The following is a 12669-nucleotide window of genomic DNA, read 5'->3' on the forward strand; positions in this document are numbered from 1 at the left end:
TGCCGAGTCAACTGAATTAAATACTTTTCACAAAAGGGTGAAGATAGGGCGTCAGTTTCCACATTATGAACCCCCAGGACAAAAAGTATCTGAAGCAATAATCTATAGTGAATCATGTGAAACAGGGATGTGAATTGTGTGGATCAAAGTGTTGTGTGGGTCAAATTGGCAATTCTGGATTGAAAAAAAAACAATTACTTTGAGATAAGAGACATACATCTTCAGGTGCCACAAATTCTTCAGGTACAGTTAAACATTTCCGAAGGTAATACATCTCCCAATTGCTCATTCTTTTGTTCAATACATCCGTTACCAAGTTGCAAATTGCATTTACTCCCTAAGACAAAAATCATCACAAAGTCCACATTTCAGAAATTTCCAGCAGAAGTTTTGACAAAAAAATACAGCATTAATCATATGTGTTACAAAATGCCTCTAGGAAGAGGGAACTCAATGGCATAAATATTACATAAGAAAAAAAATCAGTATTTAAATATCTTAAGCATGAATATGTAAAACCAGATGAATTATAGCCTTATAGGCCGAACCAAAAGTTATTATGATGATTGTTCTGACTGTTTCAAGCTTCCATTCGGTAATCATTTTACATTCAAAATTTGCATATAATGCCTTATATCAAATGTGTTATAAAGAATATCTCATTCCTGGCACATTGAAGTACCAAGACACAGTTTGCAGCGGAAGAAATTAATATTCATTTGCTACAAAAAGGGATCACCAAACATGCAAACATAAGAGCTATATCCCATACACATGAAAGACGCATCTACTTAGGCAGTTAAGGCAACATCGCTGCATCAATTTCCTTTGGAATGGTATACTCCCAACATAATAAAACTATCTATACATGGCTGATACAGTTTAGTTTTCTCCACTGTGGAACTACAAGGAAAGCAAACTCATCTTGACCTGAGTGATAGCAAGTTCAGATCGAACACACTTGATCTATTAGTACTTGGGCATATTTATACAGGTTACAGAGAGGCACTTGGCCACTTGAACACACTTGATCAGGAGAGGAGGAACATGTGTGTTGACTAGGAAAACTACACACACGTACACTAGCCGTATACTACGGTCAGTATTCTAACACTGAGCAAACCACTGAGGGTGTTTAGTTCAGATTCAAACCTAACAATTTCCCTGTGTAATCACTGAATTAGATTTAGTAGCATTATTAGCATGTAAAAAGTAACTACTCTGGCCAGGAGACCATTTAGAATCTGGTAGTGCCCTGAATTCTCCAAAATTCCAAAGGAGGGTTCAGTTATATTGGATCCTGAGGTTGGAAAAAACCTACCCGTTTCAGCTCCTCAGCCTTATTGGTCGCCGTGGCGGTGCTGACGGCCGCGGGGGCACCTTCCCTGTAGAATGACAGCGAAAGGGCAAAGTTAACAAAACCAATAGGCGGCAAAGGGGGGAAAGTGAGCTGCTGTTACGGAGAGGGATCCGAGGCGTAACTGGAGGCAGTACTCGAAGGCCTGGAAGCGGATGTCGTCGACCATGTTGAGGACCTCGTTGATGAAGATCTGAGGGCTCAGCCCCAGCACTGCCTCCACCGCCGAGGTCCCGTCGTCCCCTTCCATACCTCCTGCCACCCACACATGAATCAAGAAACAAAGGTAAACCCCAAGTTTAGGAGGAACTCGCTAATTGTTATTAAGTTCGTTGGAGTTTGATTATAACTACAAGGTTGATTTTTTCTTGATAAAACATGACAAGGGACTAGATTGTGAGAGATGATTAGTGCTAGGGAAAAAGAAGATTCCCATATACACAGGCCGTATACATGTGCAGGCCTGGCGATCAGCATAGCTACCTACATCGATCCACGCCTCAACCCTAAAATAAGAGAGTGGACAATGAGAACAAATGGCAAGAAGAATAGATTGTCATGAAAAATAACAATTGCCAACAGTAAGAAATGTAGCTCATCCATAACAAATTGTGGTACTGTTGGTAGGTACTCCTGCACCTTAGGCTCTTCGGTTATTACAAGGTTCATATGATAATCATATGACGCTTCTTATCTGCCTTAGCAGCAGGCCACATGCGGGAAAAGTTTTCACCATGAAATTCCTTAACTACATTTACCATAAGGTGCCTAAAACATTCTGTTTGCTTGGCATTGGGAAAAACATTGTTCACTACATCTTTCTAACCCCTTGCAAGCATCTGTGCATACAGCCAACACGAAGATCACCTATTGCCTTCTTTGGTTGTCTCATGAACCAAGTCCAGTTTCCTTCTGTTTTTGCATTGAAAAAACTAAAAGCTACAAGAAACATCGAATTGTGTCCATCCAAAGTTGTAACCGCAGCGAGGTGCCCATTCCACTTGCGATTCAAATGAGCCGAGTCTATATGGTCTACACCCATTCAAAAATCCATTTATGCAAGGCTTAAATGCAATGAACAACTTATCAAAAAACATATTACCGTCTATAATTGGCTTTTTAGATTAGTCGATTTTATACGTAGTAGCGATCTCTACAACACTTCTTAGTGATCTCAACTCAATTTCAGCTTTGAAGTTATGAAGCAATCGAAAGCTCTCTTCCCAGCTGATCAACAATAGCTCGTTGTCGACCTTTAAACATAGTGTGATATGGAACCGTGCATTATAGTCGCTCTGAAGCTTCTTTTGTAGGCAATAGCTCGTTGTCGACTTTAAACATAGTGTGATATGGAACCGTGGCATTATAGTCGCTCTGAAGCTTTTTTTGTAGGGAGATAGCACTTATTTGATCTATATGGAGCTGGGAAGAGAGCTTTTGATTGCTTCATAACTTCAAAGCTGAAATTGAGTTGAGTTTACCAGGAAGTGTTGTAGAGAGCGCCACTAAGTATAAAACTGACTCATCTGAAAAGCCAATTATAGACAGTAATATGCTTTTTGACAAGTTGTTCATTGCATTTAAGCCTTGCATAGATGGATTTTGGAATGGGTGTAGATCATACATAAGTATAGACTCAGCTCATTTGAATGGCAAGTGCAATAGGCACCTCATTGTGGTTACAACTTTAGATGGACATAATTGGATGTTTCTTGTAGCCTTTTGTTTTTTCAATGTTGAAAAGGAAGAAACTGGACTTGGTTCATGAGACAACTAAAGAAGGCAATAGGTGATCTTCCTGTGTTGACTCTATGCACAGATGTTTGCAAGGGGTTGGAAAAAATGCAGTGAAGAATGTTTTTCCTGATGCCAAGCAAAGAGAATGTTTTAGGCACCTTATGGGAAATGCAGTTAAGAAATTCGATGGTGAAAACTTTTCCCGCATGTGGGCCTGCTGCTATGGCACATGAGAAGTCGACATATGATTATCATATGAATCTTGTAATAACCGAAAAGCCTAAGGTGCAAGACTACCTACAACAGTACTACAATTTGTTATGGATGAGGTACATTTCTTACTGTTGTCAACTGTTTGTTTATTTTTCATCACAAGCTATTTTTCTTGCCATTTGGTCTCATTGTCCACTCTCTTATATAACTTAGGTGCACGTTCAACAAGGATATCAAGGTGGACTACATACACAATAATCTTGCAGAATGTTTTAATAGTTGGATCAGGGAGATAAAGGATTTGCCTATCGTCCAGTTTTGTGACAAGTTGAGAGAGATGGTTATGGAGCTCTTTAGGAATTAGGAAGAGGAGAAGGATTGGAGAGTGTTTGCAAGGTAAAAAATTCTGCCAGGCGTCATTAAACAATTAAATGATAGGACTAGAGGATTAGGCCATCTCTAAAGGGATTGTAGTGTCAAGGTCACTGATATAGAGAAAGATCACACTAAAAGGCATGTAAACAAGGCACTTGCACATGAATGTACTTGCATGGAGTGGCAACATACAAACAAGCCATGTACACATGCATTAGTTGTTCTAACTGCAGTCTAATGTCAAGCTGGAGGACTTTGTGCACAATTACTACTCCGTGTAAAAATTCAGGCTGCATATCAAGGGGAGATAGAACCACTCGCAGACAAGGTTCAGTGTCCTGCGGTGGATCCAGGTTTTGTTCTGCAAGCAACACTACCAAAGCAGGTGCAAGAAGGCATAGGAAACTAAGGATAAAGGCTGCTCTTGAGGGGGTTTAGGTAATAAACCTAAGGTAGGTTGAAAGAACATATGCAAAAAATGCCATGAACTTGGGCATAGGGAAGCTGGATGTCCTTACAATGGGGCGAAGAAGAGATACAATCACTTCATTTGGAACAACGACAAAACCTCTCAAAAAAGCTCACGCCTGAGAGGAAGAAACTCAATCTGTGATATTTGTTTCAGTCGTTAGAGAGAGTTATTTTGTGATGCTGTCATTGGAACTTCTTTTCTATCAAGTTTGCGACGTTTGAAGTTATTTTTCCAATAATTTTGTGAGATGTGAACTCACCTCAACAAGTAGATGGTCAAGCATAAACTACTCATTATGTCTTTTTCTCAAGGCAACACTCCGGATGACACTTTAAACTGCAATTTTGTCATTTTGAGATGTTCATCATGTGTTTGAATAATTATTGTGTGTGATCCGTGTGTATGTGGGCATCTTCTTCTTTTTCCCTAGCACTAATCATCTCTCATAATCTAGTCCCTGGTAAATGTTTTGTCAAGAAAAAGTAAACTAATAAAACTCCAACGAACTAATAACAGTCAAATTCCTCCAGGCTCAGTTAAGCGTCCATGAGTGGCAGGAACGCAAAGTGCAGGTAACAACAGTGTAGAGCAGGAGCAAAACCAAACCTCCTCCTCCTGGAGCCTGCTTGTTGGGCCCGAAGATTTATCTCAGGCTCCCGAATCCCTCCTCCAGGGGTAAGTTCTCCTGCGGCAGAGAGGGGCAGCAAGAGCTTCACGAACAGGGCAACAGGAGCAGCACGAACTCCAAATCGAACCGAATCGAGAGAGAGAGAGAGAGAGAGGACCTTGTTGACGAGCTCCATGGCGTTGACGCTAGGGTCGGAGCGGCCGAGCCGCAGCGAGCTCCCTCCTGGCGCGCGAGCGACTGGGGAGAAGCAGCCGACCTCCCTCGCGTGATGACGGCGCGGATCCTGAAGCACCGTGGCGGATCTGGCCGCCGCCTGACCTGCTGCTCGATCTGGGGGAGAAGGCGAGGGGAGGAGGAGGGAGTGGGGGTGGAGGGCGGCTGCGGTGGGGAGAGGGCCGAGCCCGGGAGCGAGGTCGCCGGTGTGCGGGGGCCGCGGCGGCGGCGGGAGACGAGGGAATCGGGGGTAGAGGAAGAAAGACAGCGGGCTGGGCTGGGCTGGGCTTGGGTGGTTCGGTGGGTCTTCTCATTTTTCATTTGAATCCTCTGTACGAGCGCCAAAAGAGCAAATTTCTCTCTCGCTGATGGAGATCAGACGGCTAGAAACTAATTGATCACAAAAACGAACGGCTATAAATGATAAGGACGTGAGAGGCTGGGATTAGCCACAGTTTTATCTTCCCCTTCTTCCCTTTTTTTTAATTTTATTTTAATAATAAAGCACCTAATGCTTCTGGTGGTCCGTCGCGCATATTTACAGAAAACCCCATATAATTCCGTGAAATCAACCCGCACTACCGGTTTTAGTAAGTCAAAAAACCGTTTTGAATTTACAAACATGACCCTGTATTTTCATCTATTCAACCCACAATCTGCAGAACGACGGCGGCGGCTAGAGCTTGTAGCGAAAGGATCCGTACACGGCAGGGGCTAGGGAGAATTCAGAGGCGGGCGGTGAGGAAGGGGGTCGCCGGTGACGAAGATTAAGGTAGGAGCATGATTTCCTAGGCGAATTCATGACATCTGGGCTCGTGTCAGAAAGGAGACGGGGAGAGGAAAAACTGGAGAAAGGAGGGGAGACGAGGCGACGGCTTGCTGCAGCAGACGACAGCGGGAGTAGGAGGTGCAGCAGCGCGGTGCAGGGTGCACCCACGACGGTGCTGTCCACGGGCGTCATCGGCATTCGCTCGCTCGGGTCAACGCGAGCAGAGGAGTCCAGGGACGAGCTCGTGCTCGATAGAAGAGGCAGCGACAGCGCAGGTGGCAAGCTCGGCGGGCAACACGGCTCCCGATTCGGATGGGTCCGGCGAGATCCGAGTCGGTGGGATGGCTGCAGGACCTCAGCGTAGAGGAGGCTGGCTGGCGCGACGGACAACAGAGGGCGACAAAGCTCGATCCGGCTTGGCACTCGGCCATGCCGTTTCCTGGAACACAGATAGGGAGAGAGATGCGTGGGGGTGAGGACGATCCAGGGAGGAGAAGGAAAAGAAGGAGAAATAGAGGTGTCGCAGGGGAAGCGGCCTGGTCCGCTAGCGGTGGCGCGCTCCGTCAGCGGGGCTAATGAGGCGGCGGCGCGAGGCAGGGGAGGTCCAGTGCAAACTCCATGGCGTGCGGGGTGTTCTTGTAGGGAAAATAGAGGGATGGAGAAACGGAGTCGTGGTGGCGAAGGCAGGAAAGGGAGCCTGCCATGGCAGAGATGGGGAGGTGTGGTGGAGGTAGGACGTGGAGGAGGAGAAAGAGGGGAGGAAGAAGGTAGAGGAGGAGTGGTGGAGAGGCAGCGAAGTGAGGACCACCATTATTCCAAGCAGAGAGAGAGAGATGGGAGTCATCTTTCATTTTTGCATGGTATGGGTGGGATGGATCATCCAGCCTTTTCCCTGCACGGGTTTGGCGGCAGCAGCAGCTGTGCTTATTGTTGTTGCATGTGTCTGATTCGTGGCTGTGTGTGTGGTGTGTGTGGCTGGCATGCGGAGGCCCTGTCCAGTTAAACATGGTGTGTGACGTGTAGTACATACATGGGCGTCAAAGCATATAGGATAACTGGTCGACTGTGTGCGTGTCCCAAGTCATGCGTGAGTGCATCTCCAGCGCGGCGTCTGTTTGGCATATGAGAACACCAATCGCTGGGCTATAACTTTGAAATATGATCCAAAAAAGCATATATCACAGATTCATTAAAATCCAAAGGTGCATCAAACATGTTCATACGAATCGCTCAATCAAAAAAAAAACAAATCATCTTGATATGAAAAACTAAAACTAGACCATATAAGCCCATAATACGCGTAGACTGGTCGGCGCCTGTAATTGACACTTCTTTCTCAACGTTGTTGCTGGGCAGAAGTCCGTCTCGCTCGACCCGCTGGTGCCCTTAGACGCCGGCATGACATCTCGCCATGTCTCGCCTGGCATCTATATCCTCCCCTATCACTCTGTCCTTGCCGAACTTTTCACCTCCCTTAATGTGTCGTGACACAGTTCCTCAACGTTGACTAAATTCATAGCAATAGGCTATGTAGCGGCATGCTTTGTGCAAAAACAAGTAGGAATACGAGGAAAGATGTAGAGACAGGTACAGGGCGCAGAAGGTGTCCTCATGTCCAACTTGACAAATTAGTTTTTTTAAGTTCTAAATTTTCCCTAGAGTGGATGCAGCGACATGTGTGCACGTCGGGAGGGGGGGGGGGTGCTCATTGTCATGAAATTGATCACGTTTGGACACATTGTGAACTGGACACCACAGTCATCATAGGCAAGGATAGAAAAAGGGATAAGCGGGGAGTGCTATCTACATTGGAGATAGAAGATGTAGACCCGTTGGGAGTCTTGAGCTACGTTCATTATGTCAGTTAAACTTTTGATGAACAATTTTCGTGACGATGATGCTTATGATCATATTAATGAAAACCTTATGTATCAAACTAACTATTCATTATGGTCAAGTTTTTCAGGTTTCTAAGCACATATTTATTTATTTACTTCCGTTGCAACGCACGATCATGTTTGCTATACTTATATAATGTAGTATAAAATTTATTTCCACTTTTGTTCGTCAGAGATAAGAACTAATGGATTTGGATGATGTTTTAAAATTATCAACTGACATTTGTAAAAATTAATATGCGTTATGGCAAAATATTTTAAAAACCCGTGGCAACGCACAGGCATTGTACTAGTTATCCTAAAAACTAGTAGAACATGAAAGTGCATGTTGGCGCGCCTGCCCATCTCCAAACAATGATGATAGAAAAATAGAAAAGAATTGTTCAAAATATTAATGATGCAAATATGGAATGTACTTGAGATGCATGGTAGAATTTGAACTATTTAAATTGTGTTACGCTGATGTGATGGTAGGGTATATTTGTGTAGAAAAAAAAAAGAAATTTCCAAGTTGATCTTTATTACCAGCTCTTTTCTAAGGCGTAAAAGTCCACATCAGCTCACGACAGATTAACAAAAGCTAGTTGGTGTACTGAATCTCTACTTCTAATGGAGCAGTTGGTAGTCTCGCTTTTAGGTTTTTTTTCGTCCCACCTCCCATGGTCTTTTTTGGTACCTCGTCCCACCTTACACTGAGCCGCCACGAACCGAAAAAACCGCGTACCGAAGCCCCCACCCACCCTCACGCATTCCAGGGCCCAACCTCCGATCGCACCCAAGACAATCGATCAAAAAAACGTACGAAAATTAACCAGCGAAAAAAAACTTAATGGAGGAGTTGGTAGTACGGTACGGTTTATTTTCAACACTTTCCTAATGACAAAAGATCACGGATCTAACTTTCCTACCTTAGCCAAATCAACGAATCTCTCTCATTAATGCAATTTGCTTTAGGAATCAAATAATAGATTCTTTCCTACCTTAGCCAAATCAACGGATCTCTCCCATTAATGCAATTTGCTTTAGCAAACAAATAATAAATTTTTTCCTACCTTAGCCAAATCAACGAATCTCTCTCATTAATGCAATTGGCTTTAGGAAACAAATAATAGATTCTTTCCTACCTTAGCCAAATCAATGGATCTCCCCCATTAATGCAATTTGCTTTAGCAAACAAATAATAGATTCTTTCCTACCTTAGCCAAATCAATGAATCTCTCTCATTAATGCAATTTGCTTTAGGAAACAAATAATAAATTTTTCCTACCTTAGCCAAATCAACGGATCTCTTCCATTAATGCAATTTTCTTTAGCAAACAAATAATAGATTCTTTCCTACCTTAGCCAAATCAACGGATCTCTCTCATTAATGCAATTTGCTTTAGGAAACAAATAATAGATTTTCAGGAAGCAAATAATCTCTAATCTCTAATTCTCTAATAATAATAATAATAATAATTATTAATTAATCTCCATCTCTACTTTATCTAAAAGAACCGTAAGGTTCTGTCTCCCCTCTTACGTCGTCCCACCCGTTCGTCCATCCTTTCTCACCCTACAACGATTTCCTCTCCTCTCGGTCAATATTTGGTAATTCAATCAATTCATGGATTAATACCTTATTTGGTTAATGCATAATACAATTAATTCAGGCCAATCACGGATGACATCTCTCCTATTGCTTCCTTTTAATTGTTTAGCTTCCCTCTATCCTCTCCTTTATTCGCTCCTCCCAGATCCGTCATGGGTGCATCAAGTCAATCGTGATGGAGAGAGAGAGGGGGCCGCCCTGACTAGAGGAGAGGTAGCCGTTGGGGGGAGGAGAGGATGCGGGAGACAGGTCGCCGTCGTGGGAAGGAGAGGATTCGGGTGGCAGGTCACTGGCCAAGGTAGAGGTCTGCCTGCTCTTCGTGCAGCGATGTAGCCAAGGTGCGTGACCACGCGCTGGTGTGCGTTGTGGCACCGATGCATGTACGTTGCTGCGTGAGAGATGCAATTTTGCCGCTATGCTGCTGCTGCTGTCCGTATTGCTGACGCTGCTATGCTGCTGCTTCTGTTCGTCCTACCATTCCATCACGTTGAACAGAACCTCACGCCTCTATTTCCCGTGAGGCCAATATTCAAAATCCTCCCTCCATATGAAATCCTTTGATACGACATTTTATGTAGATATTCGAATTTTCACTGCCAAACTTATTATCTGAAAATATCCCTTAGCTATTAGACCCTCCTTCCAGAGTATAACATGGTTGGCCTCCATCCAGTATAGCTTTTGTTATCTTATTCCTTTAACGAATTTTTCTTGACATCGCAGGTGCATATGAAACTGCCCTACACAGCTGATGATTCAGATTCACGGGAAACATGAAAGCATGAATGGAACCTGAAGTCAAAATTCCAGGCTTTTTTCACGTCTTTAGTTCATGTATGGCTTGATTCTAGCTATCCATAATCTGGGTGTGTTGCTGTGAGTAACTTCCACTGATCCATGAGACCATGACAATTGTGTAATATTTCCTCTGAAAGGAAAAGTTTACCGTATGACCAGACCGTACAATTGTCCAAACAATAGTATGCTTTGTTTTTCATTTTTCTATGCTTGTAACTAAGTTTTCTGTATCCTCTCAACCTGACAATAGTCTCATTAGAGTGGAGTTAGCACTTTATCACGAATGACTTATCCTCATAGAAGGAAGTTTAGTACTTATTTAACAAATCAGAGGTAATAATCCATGCTACGTGGTAAGTGCTTTTACATTTTGAAATATTAATGTGCTTTACATGGTTCGTGCTCCATCGATATTATGCAGCTCATGTGCAGGATACAAAATCTTCACCGAAGGAAAACAATTGCTTTCATTGGCATACCAGGATATATTCTGCAGTGGATCTACAGCTAGGATGCATATGCATTTCCCACCTCTACAACTAACTTTTGTTTTAGCATGTCTATTAACATTTGCCTCTTCTCCTATATTAGAAAAGGATGGATATAGATATTATGATCTACACCATATATGAAAAGGATGCTGGGCAACAAGGCATGGATATAGATGTTGCTGGAAGGCATGAAAGAATTTTTTACAGAACATGAGAAGATGGGGTGCACTATCTACCAGATGGCTCCCCTCGCCAATTGGCTTGCACATTTCTATTTTTTATGTCATATTACTTGAACTTGTTCAATATACCAGCATTAGTAAAACATTTGCTATACATTCTTCCTGAGAATCATGCTTTTGCTCTTTTCTGAATAATGTTATGTTTGAACAGTCCATTTCCTATCTTTTGTAGAGAGTTAGAAGCTAGGATACATAGTGCCTGCTAGAGTGAGATAAAGTAGGCGGAATAGCTTGTTTGGGGGAAACATTATGCAAAATTCTTAAATTCATCTACATTAGCAACTCTTGAGAAAGTAGGAGGAAGAAATTATTTAATGGTAAAAAGAAGTCAACAGTGTGGCCTGATGTGCCCTAAAGATATATGTTAGAACAACAAGAATGTGCCATAAAGATATACATGCATAGTAGAACAATAGGATTGGATGCTCCCGTAGCAACGCACGGGCAATTACCTATAATACCTAAAAGAAACGCAGTGTTCCGTTTCCCGTCTTACGTCGTCGAACCCTTCGTCTAGCCTCCCCCCCGTGCGCTGTTGGTTTTCCCTGCGTACGTTCCACCCCAAACGTGATTCGTTCTTCTTAATTACGTGGTCCCATCCCCATGTGATCCGGCGAAAGAACCAGCAAAACCGTCATACCCACGCACGCAAGCAACGAAAAATCCACGCAAGCCGTGTCTCCTCCTCCCTGTTCAAACCCTAGCCGCCCCTTCCTAGTTGACGCCGCTAGCGAGTAGCGCATAGCACATGCACCAGTGCGGCCCTTCCGCGGTCCCCCTTGACCTCGCAATGAAACAGCTCGTCGGCATCGATGACGAGCTGGTGCGTCCGGTGTTGATTCATGTGGATGGGTCAAGCAGGACAGAGGGCGGTGGATCCGGGACATAGCCATGAAGTCTGCTTCGATGCGCGCCCAGTATTGTCTCATGTGCATGGGTCGATCCTGGACAGCGGGCGATGGATCAAGGACGTACATAGCAGCTTTCACCTACGCAAATAGCTGACTACTCAACCTCCTCTCGGCGATGGCAGCGGCCAGGTCTGGTTAGCTACCATTTATCTTTAATGCATGCCATGAAAGGTGATCAAGAGGAGCAATCATAAGCAGCGAGGTGTTCCAGGGCTACGAGCGCCAGTACTGCGACTCTGCGTCTGCGAGGTCTTCGCCAAGATCGCCACCCTCTCTTCCCGTGCCTATTTCTATTCGGTGTTGTTGGTTTCGTCTTACATGGTGAGATCTAAGCATACAAGATGAAGCAGAGGCTCTCTGAGATCCAGTACGACGTGCATGATACTGAATCGCTGGTAAATACTAGATTGTGTTTTATGATTTGATCATCCATTCCGCTGCCTTACATACTGCCTGTGGGACATTTGGCAGGTGGAGGCTTCATTTTGGACGTAGGTGAATGTGTGATTTCTGGAAGCTCTGTATATTAACTTCATGATCTGCTCTTGATTTCCTTCTTGGGGACTAGATTTGAAGATTTGCCAGCTACACCATCTAAAAATCAGGCTGCTGATCCGGGTACATTGCTACTCGGCCTTGCGTTCAATTGAAGTTTTCTGAGATCAACTCTTCTGAAACTTCAAAACGAGTAGTCCTCGTATTTTGAGGTTGCTACTTGCACATTGTTCATCTTTCTGTCAATTTTGTTCCATTATTTTGCACTCTATCTGCCAATTTGATTGCATGGTATAGGGTGCGATGGTGGCGTGGGCGCCGCACGGGGTAGGAGCAGTGCCCTGCACAGGCCAGCCCATGCCGGGAGCTAGCATCGCGCCAACGCCTCCATGAACGCCGCCATGATGTGTTGCATGGTGTCGCTGTCGGGTGTGGCCCCCAACATCGCGATGTGTGCTCAAGCATGTCGTTTGTGGCTT

At 44.1% G+C, this 12669-nt stretch overlaps 1 protein-coding gene across 1 annotated transcript; it reads right to left on the reverse strand.

The window, feature by feature from the left end:
• Window positions 1-217: 217 nt before the first annotated feature.
• Window positions 218-5292, reverse strand: LOC125524630 (protein MIS12 homolog; the record flags this gene model as incomplete). Its single annotated transcript, XM_048689668.1, is given in 5 exon segments — window positions 218-337; window positions 1322-1385; window positions 1483-1612; window positions 4761-4839; window positions 4940-5292. Coding segments are annotated over 3 exon segments (309 nt in total), but the record flags the coding sequence as incomplete, so codon positions are not given.
• Window positions 5293-12669: the final 7377 nt, after the last annotated feature.

The sequence above is a fragment of the Triticum urartu genome, chromosome 7, assembly GCF_003073215.2.
Source record: "Triticum urartu cultivar G1812 chromosome 7, Tu2.1, whole genome shotgun sequence".
Classification (NCBI taxonomy): domain Eukaryota; kingdom Viridiplantae; phylum Streptophyta; class Magnoliopsida; order Poales; family Poaceae; genus Triticum; species Triticum urartu.